Consider the following 20,538-nt stretch of genomic DNA (forward strand, 5'->3'; position numbering starts at 1 on the left):
TTATTTGCTATCCAAATTCTGAACTCAATTTCTGACATCTCAGCCCTTTGTTTATGAATGGGATCTTGTGGTGTGTCTGCCACATGGTTCCTAGGGAGTTGATCTACTCTGATTATTCACATTGGCAGAGTTTTTCCTCTGATTCTTCCTCATGATTGTTTTTCACGGTTGGCTAGATGGGTAGGTAAGGTGAAATTGGATTGGGAGTTCCCAGAGTTGTGGTTAACCAGACCTTTGTCAAGTATCTTGGACTGATGACTGCAGCAGCTTTTTCCCCTATAGCTTTGCAAAGGACCCGTACAGTATTACAGCCTGAGACGGAGGAAACCTGCTTGGTGTGGTGGGGTTAGGTGGCTCTGTCTTTTTTTTTTTTTTTTTTTGTAGAGACAGAGTCTCACTTTACTGCCCTCGGTAGAGTGCCATGGCATCACACGGCTCACAGCAACCTCCAGCTATTGGGCTTATGTGATTCTCTTGCCTCAGCACCCCCGAGTAGCTGGGACTACAGGCACCCGCCACAACACCTGGCTATTTTTTGGTTGCAGATTGGCCGGGGCTTGGTTTGAACCCACCACCCTTTGTATATGGGGCCGGCGCCCTACTCACTGAACCACAGGCGCCACCCAGGTGGCTCTGTCTTGCATTCAGCTGGTTCTTGTCTGACCCTAGTGGATCAGTGACTCTGATGAAATCTTAACTGTGGAGAAATACAAGCAACTAAGACAACCCACTGTCCATGGACAACAACTGGAAGAGGAAAATCAACCCTTCTCATTACCACACAGAGTAACACCTAAGAGGGTCTTTGGGTGATTGGCCCAGCTTAGGAGTTCCAAACCAATTGACCCAGTCAGTACAAACTCTCAGGTGGGAGAGTTCAAAAGGTCTCCATCAACTAGATAGCGAAGGTCTACTAGCTGCTCAAATTTGGCTCACTCCAGTGCTCCGTGGAGTCAGAAAAGCCTGCCCAGTAGCAGAGTTGGACCAGGGGGCTGTATCTCTTTCTCCACTTTGCTCCTTTTTCATGCCCAGTCACTGGTGACCCCACAGGGCTGAGGTCCTGCTCCCTCTACTAAGCAGATGTGCCAGGGCTTTGCCTGTCAGAGTCAAAGGAAGGTCAATGCCTCCATGGCCTGGCCACTATCTCTGCCACCAGCCGGCTGGGGAATCTGAGGCCTACCTGTCTCGGGTACTCAATAGCCACTGGCATGTGTTCCACTTGTACTCAGTCTAATCTTGAGTGTAACAAGTCAGCAAATGCTTTTCTCCTTCAGCCACCACGCCTTTGCCCCTGCCACTCTGCAGCACCAGTATCCCTATAGAGCGAGTTCTGGTTTCCTCTGGTAGTCCTCAGAGTTGGGGAGGTGTCACTCCAAGATTAGACCCCAGCAGAATCACTCTATTGTTGCTGGATCTTTGTGGAAAGTGACCCTGCACAGCTCCCAGGCAACTGCCACAGCCAGGGATTTCTGGTTGTAGGGACATCTCTGGGAGCATGGGACACACAGATCCAGTAGCAGGGCAGGGGATGCTGCACACAGTTCTGGCAGTTCCTGGCTCCTGGTGACTTTGGCAAGGAGAGTGGTGGGCTCATGACTCTGGCCAGGCAGGATGTGACCAGGAGGCTCATAAAGGCTGGGGGGGGGGCGGGGCACAGGATACACAGATCTAGCAGGGCTGAAGGGGGGCTCTGGCCAGGTGGGGGAAGGTTACTTGGTCTAGCAGGGCGGGGGCCACTCCTCATGAGCCTCCTCCTGCAATCTGCAGGGGTTAGGCTTCTGGTTCATCAGACAAGGGGGGAAGGTGGACTGGAATTTCAGAATGGCAGGGAAAATATTAGTTCAATTTTGCTGCCTGGCAAGAGAGTGCTCAGGGTCACAACATGCTCTGTCTGGGGAAGTAGACCCCACTTCCTACAGCTCTCACATGTGGGGTGAGAGAAGAGGTCCTCAGTTCACTGCTCACCTGTAGAAAACCTACAGGAAAAAACAAAGAGTAAAAGAAAAACAAACCAACCAACCACACAGCTTTCTTGTGAGAGGGGATGGCCACTTTTCCTTTGGGATGAATTTTGTACCTGAAGTTTGCTTTCTTGGAGTCACGGCTTGCCTCAGCAGAGGTGACCTACAGTTATAACTCTTCTCTCTCAGCTCAGCTCCTAGTCTTTAGCTTACTTGGGTACTTTCTGGACATTATCCGTCTCTCTGGATGGGAGCTTCTGTCAGAGGTTGGCTCCAGTTGACCATCTTGCCCCTCCCCCATGAAATTTTAATACTGATTCTTCTAATCCATAAATATGAGATGTTCTTTCATTTGTTTATGTCGTCAATAATTCCTTTCATCAGTGTTTCATAGTTTTCATTGCAGAGATTTTTTGGCCTCCTTAGTGAAGTATATCCTTAGGCATTTCATTTCATTTCTTGAAGCAATTGTTAATGGTACTGAGTTCTTTGAGTACCAAAGACTGTTATTAGTATATATCAATGCCACTGATTTCTGTACATTAATTGTATAATGTGAGGGTTTGCTGGATTTATTTATCAGTTCTAGGATTATTTCAAAGTGATCTTTAGGATTTTCTAGATATAAGATCATGTCAGAGGCAAACAGATAATTTGACCTCCTCTTTTCCAATATGGACCCTGTTTCTTTCTCTTGCCTAATTGCTCTGGCTAGGACTTCAATGATAGTGGTGACAGTGGGCATCGTTGTCTTGTTCCAGTTCTTAGGAGAGATGCTTTTGACTTTTCTGCATTCACTGTGATGTTGGCTGTTGATGCATCATATATGGCTTTTGATATTTTGAGTAATATTCCTCCTATGTGTAGTTTCTTCTGGATTTTTATCAGAAAGAAGTGGTGGATTTTATCAAATGCTTTTTCTACATCAATTGAGATGATCCCCAGGTTTTTGTTTTTAATTCAGTTCTTATTGTGAATCACATTTATGAATTTGCTATGTCAACAAGCCATCCTTGCATCCCTGGGTTGAAACCCACTTGATTGTTGTGAATTATGTTTTGGGAGTGCTGTTGGATTTGATTGGCTAGCATTTTGTTGATTTTTCCTTCTGCATTCATGAATGTTTTTGGTCCATAGTTTTCTTTTTTGTATGTGATCTTTTCTGGCTTTGGTTACAGGTGATAGTGGCTTCTTAGAATGAGTTAGGGAGGACGCCCTCCTTCTCAATGTTATGGAATAGTTTCAGTAGATGGGTAGCAATTCTTCTTTGTAGGTCTCATAGAATTCAGCTGTGAATTAGACTAGTCATGTGCTTTTTTATGTTGGGAGATTTTCTATTACTATTTCAGCTCCTACTTGATATGTATCTGTTCAGGATTTCTATTTTTCATCCTGATTCAAGCTTTAGAGATTGTACACGTTTCTAAAAATTCATCAATTTCCTACAAATTTTCTAGTTTGTAGGCATAGAGCTTTTCATAGTGGTCTTGGATAGTGCTTTGTATTTCTGTGGTATCAGTAGTTATGACGACTCCTTCATTTCTAACTAATCATATTTGAATAATTTCTCTTCTTTTCCTGGTTAATCTACCTAGTGCTGAACCTATTTTATCTTTTTTATCTTTTCAAAAAGCAACTTTTTGTTTTAGTGACCCTTTGTCTTGCTATTTTAGTTTCAGTTTCATTTGGTTCTCCTCTGAGTTTTGTTACTTCTCTTTCTTTTCTAACTTTAAGTTGGGTTTGTTCTTTTTCTAGTTCCTTGATAACTAAAATTAGGGTGTTAATCTGTGATCCTTCCATCTTTTGGTGTAGGCATTTAATGCTATGATCTTCCTGCTTAGCACTATTTTTTTGTATCCCAGAGATTTTATTCATATGTGTCACTTTCATCCTTTGATTCAAAAACTTTTGCTATCAATCTTTATTTTGTCACCGATCCAAGGATTGTTCAGCAACAAGTTGTTTCATTTCCATGTGTTTGTGTCATTTTGGGAATTCCTCTTGAGGGATTTCTAATGTCATTCTGCTGTGGTCTTTAATGATGCATAGTATGATTTAGATTTTTTAACATTTGCTGAGACTAACATACGATCTATCTTGGGATATGTCCCAGGTCCTGATAAGCAGAATGTATATTCTATGTTTTTTGTTAGAATGTTCTATAAACGTCTGTTATATCCATTTGTCATCGGGTCCCGTTTAACTCCAGTGTTTCTTTGTTGATTTTCTGTCTCCATCATCTTTCTAGTTCCATCAATGTTGTGTTATAGTGCCCAGATATTAGGATGCTGCTGTTTCTTTTTTTCCCTAAGTCTAGCAGCTTTTGTTTTATGAATCTGGGAGCTCCCAGGTTAGGTGTGCGTATTTTTAGGATTGTTACATCTTCTTGTTGAATTGCTACCTTTATCATTATATATTGGCTATATTTGTCTTTTTTTTTTTTTACTTTTGTTGATTTAAATCTATTTTATCAGATATAAGAATAACTTTTACTGCTTGTTTTGTTTCATTTGCATGGAATATTCTTTTGCCCTTTTATTTTGCATGTATGTGAATGAACAGAATATAAGTGGGTTTCTTGGAGACATGATATATTTGAGACATGTTTTTTATCCATTCTGCCAATCATTATTTATTAATTAGGACATCTAAACCATTTACAGCCAATGTTAACATTAATATGTGACATACTGTACTATTTATGTTGATTAGTACCTAATTTCTTTGTTTTCTCCTTTGTGTTACTGTTTTATAACAGCTGTGCATTTTTGCTTTGGGTTGTTTTTACACTGGGGGATATTGATGGTTCTGGTTGATGAACAGGGCATTTTTAAGGGTCACTTATAGGTTAAGTCTAGTGGTAACAAATCCCATAGTCTTTGTTTGTCTGGGAAAGACATTATTTTTCCTTCATTTATGAAGCTTTGTCGTTGTTGTTTTGCAGGATACAAAATTATTGGCTAACAACTATTCTGTTAGAGGAAACTGAAAATAGAACCCAATGCCCTTTTTGCTTGTAAGATTTCTTCTGAGAAATCTTTTTTTGTTCTGATGGGTTTTCCTTTCAAGTTAGTTAATGCTTTCACCTGAAAGCTTGTAGCATTTTCTCCTTGCTATGACTTTTGCCAGTCTGATGACTCGGTGCTTTATAGAATTCCTGTTCACAGTGAATCTTCCAGGAGTTTGATGGTCTACTTATATTTGGATGTCTAAATCTCTGGGAAGTCAAGGATGTTTTCCTTCTTATTCCCTTAAATAGGTTTTTTGTGCATTTTTTTTTTCCTCTTCTCCCTTAGGGACACCTATAATTGCTATGTTTGGGTGTCTTACACAGTCTCATAATTCTTGAAGACTTTGTTCAGTCTTCCTGACTTTTTTCTTCATCTTTCACTGACTGGGTTAATTCATATGTCTTCTTTTCAAGCTCTAAAATTCTTTCTTGTCCCTGGTCTGTTCTATTGTTAAAACTTTCCCTGGGATTTTGCACTTCCCTAAATGATTCTTTAATTTCCAGAAGTCTATTAGGTTTTTCTTAAACTATCTATGTCTCTTCAGTTTGTGTTGGTTTTCAACTTTCTCATCTATCTCATTGATCTTACTTGCAATCCATATTGTGAATTACACATTCAAATTTAAATCATTTGGGGGGGGTGGAGTCCATTGCTAGAAAGTTGGTATGAAACTTTTGGAGTGATGAAATAGCCTGCTGTTTTCATATTTCCAGAGTTATGCTGGTTTCTTCTCATCTGGAATCTCTACCCTTAGCTCAAAAGAGATACCTTTGCAGTTCAACTAGTCTGTTTTCCTAGGAACTCTGCTGTGCAGTGTAGACAGATAGAGGTATGCTGCCTTTCAGTGCCTGCAGGTAGGTGTCCACTATGGTATTTCTTGCAGTTTGAGTTAGTTGCACCTCAGACCCTGTGAGAGCCCCAGTAGTGGTGAATAAGGCTAGGAAATTCCCAGTTTCCAGTCCTCCGAATGGTGTGTTTGAGAACTAGGGACACCAGACTGAGACCAAGCTAGAATACTTGCTTTTAAGCCTCTCTGTGTTCATGTGTTGGCTGTGATGGTGTGAGGTGGGGTGCTCTCCTGCTCCAGAAGAATGCTCAGGAAGGATAAGAGCAGATGTTCTATGAGCATGTGATAGTAGGGATTGGGTTGTCTTGATGAGTTTAACATAGGTGGGCAGCTGTGGGACATATGAGCTGCTCACTCTTCCCTTGCTTGGCAATGGCATTTGTCTCTGTACTTCAGGAGTATAAAATAAACTAAATTTTTAGATTCCACCCTGTCCTAGCTGCAGCAGATGTGGTGGAGGCAGTGAAATCTGCTGTATGTTGAGCCACCAGACTGGTGTGGGCTGTGGATGACTGGCTATAGTAGGGGAGGTATGATTTTGTCAGGGTGTTCCCTCCATGGAAAGTAGGTTTCTATAAGAATTGACAGGCAGCTTGCAGCTTGGAGAGATGACTGCTAGTTTCACCTTCCATCAGGGCAGAAGTAGCTTTTGTTCTTGAGGATCTTTCTTACTTGGTTGTTTTAGTAGAAAGGAAGTGAGTCCCTATGCTCCATGGAAGCCTGGGTGGGGTAGATTCTCTGTCTAAGGCAGGGCAGCTGCTCCTAGGTGCCCTGGCCTAATGGTCCCCTTTGAAATCGCCCCCTGTCAGAAAGAGATTTAGGCAGCCTTATTGTTACAGGTGCTCTGTCAGAGGTGGGGTAGCCACTGCCGAATGTGGTTTTCTGCTATTGATTTGTCTTATGTGAATTTAATTCTCAAGCTCACCCAAAATCTCTAAAAGGGTAAAGGTAAAATTTCACCTCTCCTATACCGGGTTATATGAACAATTTTAAAGTACTCTATTAATCAAGCTGTGTCCATAACTCATCCACAATTCAGAACGTATACTCTAGATTCATGAGTCTGACAAAAATACTAATATTGAGCAAGCTTGTTGCTCAGTGGGTACCAATATTATTGCACCCTTAGCAGCTGCAGAGAAGAGCAAACCTTTCAGAAGAAATTTTGAACAAGTGGAATAAAGGCATTGAAGCATTTTTTAAAAAGAATTATAAAATGAGATGAGGCATAACTCTACCACTGCAATATTGAAGACAAATTGCAATCAAAGATATGGCTACCAAAGGGTGTAAGTGATCCAGTCAAAGCAAAACTGGACTGGTGAAGAACCAATGTCAAGAACACTATTTGGGATGCTCAAGGCATTTGCTTCTCAACTTAGTGGAATTAACATTCAATGTTTCTTTTTTTAAGATTCCTCTTATAATCCCCCCAATTTACAATCCCTAGCAGGACAAAATTCTAAAAAGGATAACTCAATGTCATTGGCTATTCCCCTTGGTGGAGAACATAAGAGGTTCTGATAGCCTAGAAATAATGTAATTTCTAACTCTGAAAGTTAGGAAGTGGTAGATGCCCCCAACTATAAGCCACTACCCTGGGGGTTAATTAAAGGAGAAAATACAACAGAGATATAATTAAAAAGATTGGTCACGTGCACACAGATGAAGAAGCATAATCATTCAGGTCCAACATGAATTTTCTATTTCATGGTAGATTCTTTCCTGTATTTCTTTGGTATGGTACTTATAATACCCTTTATTTTCTCTAGTCTCAATACACATACATTCTCATTATAATTTTTGTATTATATCTCAGTGCAAATGTCACTTTACTGCTGATACCTTCCTTAACCATCTACAGATTAATTAGCAACCCCCTTCTGACTGTATGGTCTCCTTACTGTCTTATTTTTTAGAAAGACACACATACACTATATGTGTGTGTGTGTGTATGTGTATACACCCAAAATATGCATTATTTTTTCTTCATAAGCAATAAACTGTGTTTTTCATGGGGGAAGTAAACTTCTCTGCATAGTGTTACAACTCTTGGAACTAGACCGTATCTGGTGATCAATGCATGAATGAAGGAATATATCTGCCCTTTCAATCCTTCATGATGTCCAGTCCTAGAACCACTCCTTTCACTCTTTTTCACTTCACTTCTTGATATATCTCCATGTGTGCTGGACAGAACAGCCTTGCTTAAACATTGCCAATGGCATCCCCTTTGCTGCTTCTGGGTCCCTTTGTTGTACTCACTGTGTAAAAGCTTAATATTGACTTTTAAAAGGAGAAGCACAAATATTCAGAATAAAAAGGGGGAGAAAATGACCAAAATAGTAGACATTTTAAAACAAGGTGACAATAACTGTAGTCAATAATTTATAAAAACTTAAATGGAAAATATTAAATTAAAAAAGATAAAAAAGATTAAAGAGAAAGCTTTAATAAGTCCAGAAAATTGAATTAAAATTACATTTACAAACTTCTCAAAGAAATCTACAGATACACTACTGCAATCCTTATCAAAATTCCATGATATTCTTCATAGAAATAAAAAAATCTTAAAATTTGTATGGAACCACAAAAGACCCTCAATAGCTACAGCAATCCTGAACAAAAAAGAACAAAGCTGGAGGCATCACATGACCAGACCTCTATAGTTTGGTTTATTCATCCTCTCCAAATTTTATATTGAAAATTTTCCCCCAGTGTTGGAAGTTTGCCATAATGGGAGGTATTTGCATCGTAAGGGTGGATCCCTCATGACTAGTTTAATAGCCTCCTGGCAGGTAGGAGGAACTGAGTTAGATCACATTTCACATTTTGTTAGTTCCCACAAGGGTTTCCCAGAGATCTGGCTATTAAGGAGCCTGAAAGCTTCCCCTGGCTCTTGCCCCCCATTCTCACATGATGTTTGGCTATGCTGGTTTCCCTTCTCATTCTGGCATAAGTGGAAGCAGCTGTGGCCCTCACCAGATACAAATGCCAGCACTATACTTCTAGTATACTCTGCAGAACCACGAGTCGAGTAAACATCTTTTCTTTATAAATTACCCAGCCTCAAGTATTTCTTTACAGTAACAGAAATAGACTAAGATACAGACTTCAAAATACATAACAACGTAATATTGAATAAAACAGTGTGGCACTGGCATAAAGACAGACACAGACCAATGGAACAGTGTGGCACTGGCATAAAGACAGACACAGACCAATGGAACAGAATAAGTGACTCAGAAATAAGTCCATAGATCTACAGCCAGCTGATGTTTGACACAGTGCCAAAATGCTTACTGGGGGAAAGACAGTTTCTTTAATAAATGATGCTGGGAAAATGGAATATCCACGTACAGAGGAATGAAACTAGACCCACACCTCTCACCCTGCACAAAAATCAAATCAAACTGATCAAAGACTTGAAACTATAAAATTCCTTGAAAAAAACAATAGGAGTGATGTTTCTAGATATTGGTCTGGGAAAAGACTTTATGAATAAAACCTCAGAGACAGAGGTGACCAAATAAAAATAAACAAATGAGAAGAATTATAGGATTGAATGGCAGGTCTATTTTTAGATGTCTAAGTGTTCTCCAAACATCTTTTCAAAGGAATGTATTCATTTGCATTCCCACCAGCAGTGCAGAAGTGTTCCTACCAGCAGTGCAGAAGTGTTCCCTTTTCTCCACATCCACACCAACATCTCTGGTCTTGGGATTTTGTGATACGGGCTAATCTTACTGGAGTTAGAGGATATCTCAAAGTAGTTTTGATTTGCATTTCTCTGATGATTAAGGATGATGAGCATTTTTTCATATGTCTGTAGGCCGTGCGCCTGTCTTTTTCAGAGAAGTTTCTCTTCGAATACCTTGCCCAGCCTGTGATGGGATCACTTATTCTTATCTTGCTTATATGTTTGAGTTCTCTGTGGATTCTGGTTATTAAACTTTTGTCACAGACATAACCTGAAAATATCTTCTCCCATTCTGAGGGCCATCTGCTTGCTTTACTTACTGTGCTGTTGGCTGTGCAGAAGTTTTTTAGTTTGATCACGTCCCAGTAGTGTATTTTTGAAGCTGTTTCAATTGCCCGGGATATCCTCCTCATAAAATATTCACCCAGACCAATTGCCCGGGATATCCTCCTCATAAAATATTCACCCAGACCAATTTCTTCAAGAGTTTTCCCTGTACTTTCTTCTAGTATTTTTATAGTTTCATGTCTTAAGTTTAAATCTTTAATCCAGGGAGAGTCTATCTTTGTTAATGGTGAAAGGTGTGGGTCCGGTTTCAGTCTTCTACAGGTTGCCAGCTAGTTCACCCAGCACCATTTGTTAAATAGGGAATCTTTTTCCCACTGAATGTTTTAGAAGAACAAAAATCACATTATACCAAAGATATTTGTACCGGAATGTTTATTGCAGCCCAATTCATAATTGCTAAGTCATGGAAAAAGCCCAAGTGCCCACAAATGGAATGATAAATTGTGATATATGTACACCATGGAATATTATGCAGCCTTAAAGAAAGATACAGACTTTACCTCTTTCATGTTTACATGGATGGAGCTGGAACATATTCTTCTAAGTGAAGCATCTCAAGAATGGAGGAAAAAGCATCCAATGTACTCAGACCTACTATGAAACTAATTTATGGCTTTCATATGAAAGCTATAACCCCATTATAACCTAAGAATATGGGGAAGAGGGAGGATAGGCCGAGGGTGAGTGATTGGTGGGGCTACACCTGCAGTCCATCTTACAAGAGTACATGTGAAACTTAGTAAATGTAGAATATAAATGTCTTAACACAATAACTAAGAAAATGCCAGGAAGGCTATGTTAACCAGTGTGATGAAAATATGTCAAATGGTATATAAAACCAGTGTATGGTGCCCCATGATCGTATTAATGTACACAGCTATGATTTAATAAAAAGAAATAAATAAACAAACAAATGAGACTAGAAAGAAAAATCAACATATGCTAACTCAGCCAGAGAATTAAAAGTGAGGAAATAATATAACTCATTTTAGGAAGCCAAAATTTAAAATTATGAGGAATGAAAATCATAGCCAATCACACTGATGTCATAAATAAAAAATCCTAACCAAAATATTAACAGAATCCAGCCATTTATTAAAAGGAAAATATAACAAATATATAACAATTAATACTAAAATAAATAAGAGTTCAGTATTTACTAATTCTAGTAAATAAGTAAATAATAAACTGCATTCATTCCAGGAATGTAAGTTGGCTTACCCCTTAATTGTCAATCAATGAAATTAACTATATCAATAGAAAAAAGAAGAAAAATTGTTTTATCACAAAGATTTAGAAAAATCTTCTTATAGCAGTCAACACTTACTTGTAATTAAAAAACCGCAGCACACTGAAAGAAAAGGGTAGCATGTGTGTGCAGACAAGCACAACCTAAAACAGCTGAAGAGACAATGATAGCTTTTCCTTGGAGAACAGAACAGCATGAATATACATGCCTGCTATTGCCATTTCTAATTCTGCACCATATCAAAGTTTCTAGCTAGTGCTAGGGTGGATAAAAAAATAATGAATTGCAAAGAACAGCTGACCATATGATCTTATGGTCAATAAGATCTTACTCCAATAAGAGGCTCCGAAATTGATAAATTCAGCAAAGTCTCAGCTTACAAAGTTAGTATATATAAATCATTAGTACTTCTATACACCAATAACAGTCATGCTGAGAATCAAATCAAAGACTCAATACTATTCATCATAGTCACAAAGGAAATAAAATACCTAAGAATCTACTTAACCAAGGAAATGAAGTTCTCTACAAAGACAATTCTAAAACACCAAAGAAAACAATTGGATATCACACAAACAAATGGAAAAACATATCATGCTCAAGAATTGGTAGAATCAAAATTGTGAAAATGTCCACACTACCCCAAATAATTTACAAATTCACTGCAATTCCCATCAAAATGTCAACATTGTGATTTTGGAAATAGAAAAGAGCCCAAAAGAGCCCAAAAGAGCCCGAAGAGCCAAAGCAATCTTATGCAAAAAGACCAAATCTGGAGGCATCACATGACCAGGTTTCAAACTGTTCTACAAACATTAACTTTAAGGGTCTAACCAAAACACCATGGAATTAGTACAAAACAGAGACATAGACCAGTGGAACAGAACAGAGAACCAAGATGTGAAACCATTTACATACTGCAACATCTTTAACAGGGCAGATAACAAGGCAGCTGGGGAAAAGAAACTCTATTCAATAAATGGTTCTGGGAAAATTGGATAGCCACTGCAGAATAATGAAACAGGATCCATATCTCTCACCACTCACAAAGATTAATTCAGGATAAATAAAATGTGAGGCATGAAACCACAAGAATTCTAGAAGAAAATATTGGAAATACTCTTCTAAATATTAGCCTAGGCAAAGAATTTATGAAGAAGGCCCCAAAGGCAATCACAGCAACAACAAAAGCAATCCAATGAGACTTCATTAAATTAAAAAGTTTCTGCATGGAAGACTTCTGACTTGGGTCTTCCCCTTTGCCAGAAGCTGTGGTACTTTTCACTCCTTCTGTACTCCTTTCTGTCAAATGTAATTCTTACCACTGGGGGCAGGGGTGGGTGGGAGAGAAAAGAAAAGCCTCTGCACAGCCAAGGAAATAATCAACCAAACAAGTAGACCACCTACAGAATGGGAAAAAGTATTTGGAATCTATACATCAAATCAAGGGCTAATAACCAGGATCTACAAAAAATTCAAGCTAATCAGCAAGGAAAAAAACAATCCCTTTAAAAAGTGCATGAAGACATGAATAGAAGCTTTTCAAAAGAAGATAGACATGTGGCAAATAAACATATGGAAAATGTCCAATGTTCAATCAGTAATCATCAGGGAAATGCAAATGCAAATCAAAATGTGTTATCACCTTATGCCAGTTAGAATGGCTTTTATTGAAAAGTCCAAAAAACAATAGATGCAGAGAAAAAGGAACACTTATGCAGTCAGTCCCCAGGTTATTTACAAGATAGGTCTTGTAGGTTTGCTCTTAAGTTGAATTTGTATGTAAGTCAGAATAGGTATATTTTTCTATTGTCTGTAATAGCCTCCACTCATTATTGCAAGTTGTACATAAGTGGATGTTTGCAGCAAGAGACAAAGACAGGCCATACAAAATAGAATTTTTAAAGGTGGGAGACACGGCGGGGGGATCGCCTGTTAGTGGGGTTGCAGCAAATGGTCTTCAGTGTTTGCTTCTCTCAGCTTTTATAGAAGGCTATTTCCTCATTATCCCAGAAGGTAAACTGAGGAAGAGAACAAAAACAGCAGCATTTTCTCTGAATAAATACATCAGCTCCTATTGTTTCTACAAACATTAACTTTAAGGGTCTGAGCGGACTTGAGAAATCCGAAACCTGAGCCTTTGTGTGGGGGCAGCCTCCTGTCTGTGGTCACACACACAGATTCCTTGGGGGGTGGGGGGTTAATCCCTACTAGTTCACTGTGAAGTAAAACGCCACCAGTGGCATCTGTCTCCTCTGAAGAATCCATGGGACAGAAGAATTTTTTTGTTCTTCACCCAGAGGCATCTTCCTCTGTGACAAGGAATATAAGCTCTCCTACCCATATTTCAGGGCTCAAGCTGTTCCCTTGATCTCTGCCTGGCAGAGATCAAATCCCTACAATGTGTATTTGGTTTGGCTACTGACTGGGCAGAAGATGGCCTGGTGAATGTTTCTTGCCAGGACTTGCATGCAGCTTCCTCTGTGGCCATCGTTTCTTTAGAGTGTTCACAGATTCAGGAGGAGTGTTTGCAAGCTGTATCCCCCTGTAGGCCAGGCTTCTAGGAAAAGCAGGAAATTGCTCAGAATTTAGCAGCTGGTTTAGCAGACCTGTTTTTATTCCTCCTTGCTCAGCTTATTTCTCTGTTTTTGCCTTTTTCTGGGGGTGTTTTCCCTTGCCAAAAATGGAGTCTTTGGTCTCCATTCTGCCTGCAACTATACAATTCAGAAATTCCACTTCTGGGTATATATCCAAAGGAAATGAAATCAGCATGTTGAAGAGACATCTGCACTCCCATGTTCACTGCAGAATTAGTCACCATAGCTAGATATGGAATCAGCCTAAGTGTCCATCAATGGGTGAATGGATGAAGAAAATGAGGTGCATATATACAAGAAAATATTATTCAATCTTAGGGGAGGAAATTCTGTCATTTGAGACAACACAGATCAACCTGAAGGACATTATGCTGAGTGAACTAAGCTAGGCACAGAAAGACAAATGCTGCATGCTCTCACTTGTGTGTGGAATCTAAAAAACCTAATTTATAGAAGCAGAAAAAAGAATGGTGATTACTAGTGGCTGGGGGTAAAATGGAGAATTATGGAGATATTGGTTAAAGGATACAAATTTTCAGCTAGACAAGAAGCATATATATTCCGTAAATTGATGGTACGATAGGGTAACCATAGTTGATGTATTATATACTTGAAAACTTTTAAGAAAAAATTTGCTTTAAATGTTTTCACCACAAAAAAATAATCAGTGTATGTAAATTAGCTTTCTTAGCCATTCCACAATGTATACATGCATCAACACACCATGTTGTATGCTATAAATACATACAATTTTATTAATGAAAAATCAAAGAACCTTAACTAAAATAATCTGCATTGACACTTAAATACAATTTGTATTTTTAGTGATATGAACTTGAAAATCAATAAATAGGAAACCCAAATAGTTGATCAACAAGAGAAAATATGCTAAACTTTCTTTGGTTCCTTTTATCCTTTTCTACCATCTTCCCTTCCTCACACTGTTCTTTTCTTCCTCCTTTCCTCCTCCCGTCCCTTCTCTCTCTTTCCTTTCCTTTCTCTTTCCCTTCCTTTCATAATGACACTAATATTTTCAAATGCTAAAACTATTAACACTTATTAATAGTAATATGTTCCTCATTTTTGTACTTTCATATAGCTCTTTAATGTCTTTAGAAAGACAGAGATGAAAAAAAATATTACCTTTGCCTTTTTTACTATGGAGCACGATAACATTTTCTTCATCTTGGGCCAACCACTTCTCAACTTCCTGGGAGAACACCAACATCTCACTGATTTCAAATAGAAGATTTTTAGGTAAGTTAAAATATTTCCACAAAGTCAAGCCCAGTGTATTTAGCCCTCTTCTGATAGTCAATTTGACTTAGCACTTACCGCAGAGTGGGGACATTATGGTCGTCGATCATGAGTCTACAAACCCTATGATGGAAGTGTTTAGGGTTATAACCTCGTTCACCTAAAATAAATAATACATATGTTATGTTGTATCTCCATACCTAATAAAATAGTAAATGAAGAAGTTACGAATACTTAAAATTTTTTTATTAGAAATTTCTTATCTACCTTGAAAGGAAATTTCTGAGTGGTTTCTGCTGCTCTAAAACAAATACAAAGACCTCAAAAACATAAGAATAGTAGTAGTTTGTCTCAGGTTACCTAAGTCCAACTTGTTTTCTTAATAGGACTTACTTTTAATTTTCCAGCATACTACTCACTCCACAGGTAATTAGAAACCAAGGAAAGAAGCCAGGATAGCTGACCAAAATTGCTGCCCCACCCCCACCACCCTGAAAATGTCTATGTAGTAATAATATACAGGTAGAGGGAAAAAATCATGAGAGACAGAGTGGTAAACTAGGAGGCAATCTGTTTTCTACTGGGCTTTTTGTTTTTTCGTATTTTTCTGCCATCCAGAGTCTCTCATCACAGTCCACTTCTACTGGGTTAGGGTACACATTTGTTAAATTCTCTATGTCCTCATAAAGAAATCTGACGGGAACAACAGCAAGATTTTCCTAAGCCTAATATCACTAGAGTAGATCTTCCCTAAAATGGTTCACCTCCCCTTCAGACTCTTTGGTCCCACAAGGCCTCCCTCCCTCATAGGGTACTTGGTGCTATTGGGCCAACTCTTCCTTCTAAATGGGGCTTGTGCAAGATGGGAATATTTGAACTCACTTGCCAACAGCACCAAATACTTATGATTAAAAGCAATGGAAAAATAATATCTTCTTACAGGCAGCAACCTGTTTTCTATCTACAGTGGCAAAACATCAAGTCAGGTACATACTACACAGATTGTAGACTTGATAGTGATTTGGATGCTTCATGTCCAGGAACCGCACAACTTCCTAAAAAAGATGGATGCATATCTTACATATCCACATGGCACCAACAGAAGACATTTCCTAGGAATAATCTAAAATGATTATTACTTTCTACTCATTTGTCTCTCATTGGCATCTTCTAGAGGAGATTCAAGGACTATGAAGTTATGTTATTTCCAAGTCATACCTAACCCACAGTGTTTTTCAGACCACAAAGTGTGCTTGGCTACTTAGATTAGCCTGTACTCTCAAGATGCACTGTTTTAACGTTACCAGAGAAGGAAATTGGGTGGTCAACTAGCAAATTTAAGTAAATTTGTTTGGAATTATTAATTCACAGTAAGATATGGTTCTTACTTAAATCTAAGTCTGCACAGATATGTCTTTTATGTAACAATCTGGATATTACGGTATATCTAAACATTATGCAAATACATAAATGCAAAAAATATTGGTATGATTATGTGTGCGTGTATGCATGATAGAAAAAGATAAACATCAAATTTTAGATAAGTGTTAACAATATGGAGAGTCTTTTGGCTCATCTGTGTTTTCTCATTTTCTAAAACGAATGTATACCTGTCTCTGTATATGTATACACATATATCTGTGCAAAGAACATATATGCAAAGATATATCTCTTTATATCTCTTCAAAATGAGAAATAGTGATTATTATTTAAAATACAGTAAGTATCGCCATACTCATCCAACAATATTTTCAGAAAATTTATCCATATGAAATACGCACACATACATATATACCTCAGTACAACCACAAAAGTGACTTACAAAATTTAAAAACTGATTAGTATAGTACCATCACAGCAATGATTACTGGCTTACTATTGAGAAAAATTTAAGGTATTAAAGTGATCAATTTGTTAAAGTGGTTATCCCTATCACGAGGAAAGTAAAAAAGATGAACACTGCCTGTACATAGCATGTGGAGTGGGGAAAGGATAAAAAGTCTTATACAATTCAAAAATTCATGGAATCTCTTACACAGCATTCATATGTATTTAAAAATCAAGTATTAGAACTATAAATATCTCTAAGAAAGTTAAGTGAACATGACTGAAGCTTTTAGATGAGGAAGAAGTGTTGAATCAAGATACAGACAATAGGTTTGGATTTGACTTCCTAAAAATTTGAAATTTCTGTTTATAAAATGCCTCAACAATTGACCAAAAGGGGAAAATAGTTGTCAGTAAAGTTAACGAAATAAGAACTATGGATAGTATAAGAAACAAAATAACTCATTAGCAACAACTTAAGTAGTACTCCCTCACCCCAGAAGCCAAGACGAATGTCTTCATTTTGATTTACATACACATGACATTTTTTGGCTTTTAACAAAACATCCCATCTAATATCAAGTGTTGTTGCTAAATTGATAATTGTCACCACAAAACCTAACCAAAGAAAATTCGCTCAATTTAGATAAGCTGTCATTAACTGACATCTCAGTCTACTAAAAACCAATATTAGCAATCAAAAAATGCTTAACTCATAAAAGATGGATTCTGGAAATTTGGGGATGGCTGCCCTGAAGTAGAATGATCCATCTAATGGACCTCAGTCAAATTGCAAATGGATTTTTATACAGCTGCTCAACTCCTGAGTCTCTGTATATTAGTTATAGTTTGTAAAGTCGTTTCATGAATAGAAATATGTCCCTTCCTGAGAATAAGGGAGAATGATTCCATCAATAGTTTCAGTTCTTCACTTTTCCCTACACCCAAGCCCTTGCTCTTCACCTTATTTTTCCCTCTCTCATTTTGAGCTCCAGCATGTGAGTTGAATTGTTCAATGGGATGACACAAAGCAGAGGTTGCAAAAACACCTGTGAGATTCTATTCTAGACTTTGCCTTTTGCCATAGCCTTGAAACACAGCCAGGGTAGCCGGAGAAAAACATTTTGATATTCTTCATAGATGCAGAAAAAGTATCTGATAAATTAATGATTTGAGATTCTGCTTGTTAGTGATTTCTGGGAGTTGTAACATGCTGCAGATATCTTCTCCTATTCTGAAGTTTGTCTCTTTGCTTTGTTGATTGCATCCTTAGATGTGCGTAAACATTTTAAGTTGATCATTTGTTTTGTTTTGGTGGCATCTTCAGGTTTTACTATGCAGAGGATTATATCATCTGCAAACAGAGACTATTTTACCTCCAACTTGGATGTTCTTTATTTATTTCTGTTGCCTGATTTCTCTGGTAGAACTTTCAGTACTACATTGAAAAAAAAAAAATTGGAGGAAGTGCCCGTCCTGTCTTGTTCCAGTTCTTAGATGAAAAGCTTTCAGCTTTTCTCCATTCAGTGTGATGCTACTGGTGGGTTTGCATATAAGGCTTTTACTGTATCAATCAAGGTATGTTCCTTCTATACCTAATTTGTTGATGGCTTTTATCATGAATGGATACTGAATTTTACCTAGTGCCATTTCTGCATCTATGGAGGTGATCATGTGGTGTTTGTCCTTCATTCTGATGATGCAGTGTATCACATTTATTGATTTGAATATATCATATCACCCTTGCATCCTTGGGATAAATAACATTTAATCATGCTTTTTGATGTGCTGTTGGATTTGGTTTCTTAGTATTTTATTGAGAATTACTGCATCCATGTTCATCAGTGATACTGACCTCTAGTCTCTCTTTTTTTGTTGTGTTTTTCATTGGTTGTGGAATCAGATTAATGGTAAACTTGTAGATTTGAGTTTGGAAGAATTACCTGCCCTTTGACTTTTTTTTTTTTTGGGGGGGGGGCGGTTAGTTTGAAAAGAATCAGTGTTAGTTCTTCTTTAAAAGTTTGGCAGAATTTAGTGGTGAAGCCATCTAGTCCTGGGCTCCTCTTTGCTTATAAAAGATTTTATTACTGATTCAATCTTGTTACTCATTATTGGCCTGTTCAGATATTCTCTTTTTGCTTGGTTCAGTCTTGGTAGGAAATTTATCCATTTCCTCTAGGTTGTCCAATTTGTTTTCCTGTAGTTGTTTCTAATAGTCTTTAATAATTCTTTATATATGTGTGTGTATATATATGTGTATATATGTGGATAAACATACACATATGTACTCTAAATATATATATATATTTATATATGTATATATATATATATATATATATATAGAGAGAGAGAGAGAGAGAGAGAGAGATAGTCTCACTTTATTACCCTTGGTAGAGTGCCATTGCATCATAGTTAATAGCAACCTCAAAATCCTGGGCTAAAGTGATCCTCTTGTCATCAGCCTCCTGAGTAGCTGGGACTACAGGCACCTGCCACAGTGCCTGGCTATTTTTAGAGACAGGGTCTCCTCTTGCTCAGGCTGGTCTTGAACCCGTGATCTCAGGCAATCCACCTACTTTGGCCTCCCAGAGTGCTGGGATTATAGGCATGAGCCACTGTGCCTGGCCTGATCCTTTATATTTCTGTATTATCAGCTGAAAGACCTCATTTTTCATTTCTGATTTTATTGATTTGGGTCTTATCTTTTTTTTCCTTCTTAGTCTAAACATTGGTTTATCTATGTTGTTTAACTTTTCAAGAAACAAATTTTTCATTTTGTTCATCTTTTGTATTGTTTTAATCTCAATTTCACTTATTTTTGCTCTAATCTTTCCTATTTCTTTTCTCCATTAATTTTAGTTTTGTTTGTTCTTGTTTTCTAGTTCCACGAAGTGCATTGTAAGGTTGTTTATTTAATTTTTCTACTTTTTTGGTGTAGGTGTTTAGTGCTATAAACACCTCTTAGGGGCGGTGCCTGTGGCTCAGTCGGTAAGGCGCTGGCCCCATATACCGAGGGTGGCGGGTTCAAACCCGGCCCCAGCTGAACTGCAACCAAAAAATAGCTGGGCGTTGTGGCAGGCGCCTGTAGTCCCAGCTACTCGGGAGACTGAGGCAAGAGAATCGCCTAAGCCCAGGAGTTGGAGGTTGCTGTGAGCTGTGTGATGCCATGGCACTCTACCGAGGGCCATAAAGTGAGACTCAGTCTCTACAAAAAAAAAAAGAAAAACACCTCTTAGTACAGCTTTTGCTGCATTCCACGGCATCATGAGTTTCTATTTTTTTTTTTTTTTTTAGAGACAGAGTCTCACTGTACCGCCCTTGGGTAGAGTGCCGTGGCGTCACACGGCTCACAGCAACCTCTAACTCTTGGGTTTAGGTGATTCTCCTGCCTCAGCCTCCCGAGCAGCTGGGACTACAGGCGCCCACCACAACGTCCAGCTATTTTCTTTGCTGCACTTTGGCCGGGGCTGGGTTTGAACCCGCCACCCTCGGCATATGGGGCCGGCGCCCTACCCACTGAGCCACAGGCGCCGCCCATGAGTTTCTATTTTTATTTATTTTTCGTTTGTTTGTTTCACATTAATATGAGGGTGCAAATAATTAGGGTCCATTGTTAGCATTTCCAGGGAAAAGTTCAAGTTGTAATTAAACCCTTTATCCAGGGGGTATGCTGTAGTCCCTCACATTGTGCACATTAGGTGAGATCTTACCCATCCCCGCTCTCCTCTCCTTTCCCCTTTT

The 20,538-nt window shown here is 38.4% G+C and overlaps 1 protein-coding gene across 1 annotated transcript in view; it reads right to left on the reverse strand.

The window, feature by feature from the left end:
- The window catches only part of LOC128566398 (phosphatidylinositol 3,4,5-trisphosphate 3-phosphatase TPTE2-like), a 98,256-nt gene that overhangs the window by 30,972 nt on the left and 46,746 nt on the right, over positions 1–20,538 (reverse strand). Inside the window, exons 12-14 of the mRNA XM_053563298.1 lie at positions 15,965–16,025; positions 15,049–15,130; positions 14,857–14,945 (exon numbers count right to left, since the gene is read on the reverse strand). Coding sequence (XP_053419273.1) covers positions 14,857–14,945; positions 15,049–15,130; positions 15,965–16,025 — 232 coding nt within the window. The remainder of the gene's footprint in view (positions 1–14,856; positions 14,946–15,048; positions 15,131–15,964; positions 16,026–20,538) is intronic.

This window comes from Nycticebus coucang, chromosome 15, assembly GCF_027406575.1.
Source record: "Nycticebus coucang isolate mNycCou1 chromosome 15, mNycCou1.pri, whole genome shotgun sequence".
Classification (NCBI taxonomy): domain Eukaryota; kingdom Metazoa; phylum Chordata; class Mammalia; order Primates; family Lorisidae; genus Nycticebus; species Nycticebus coucang.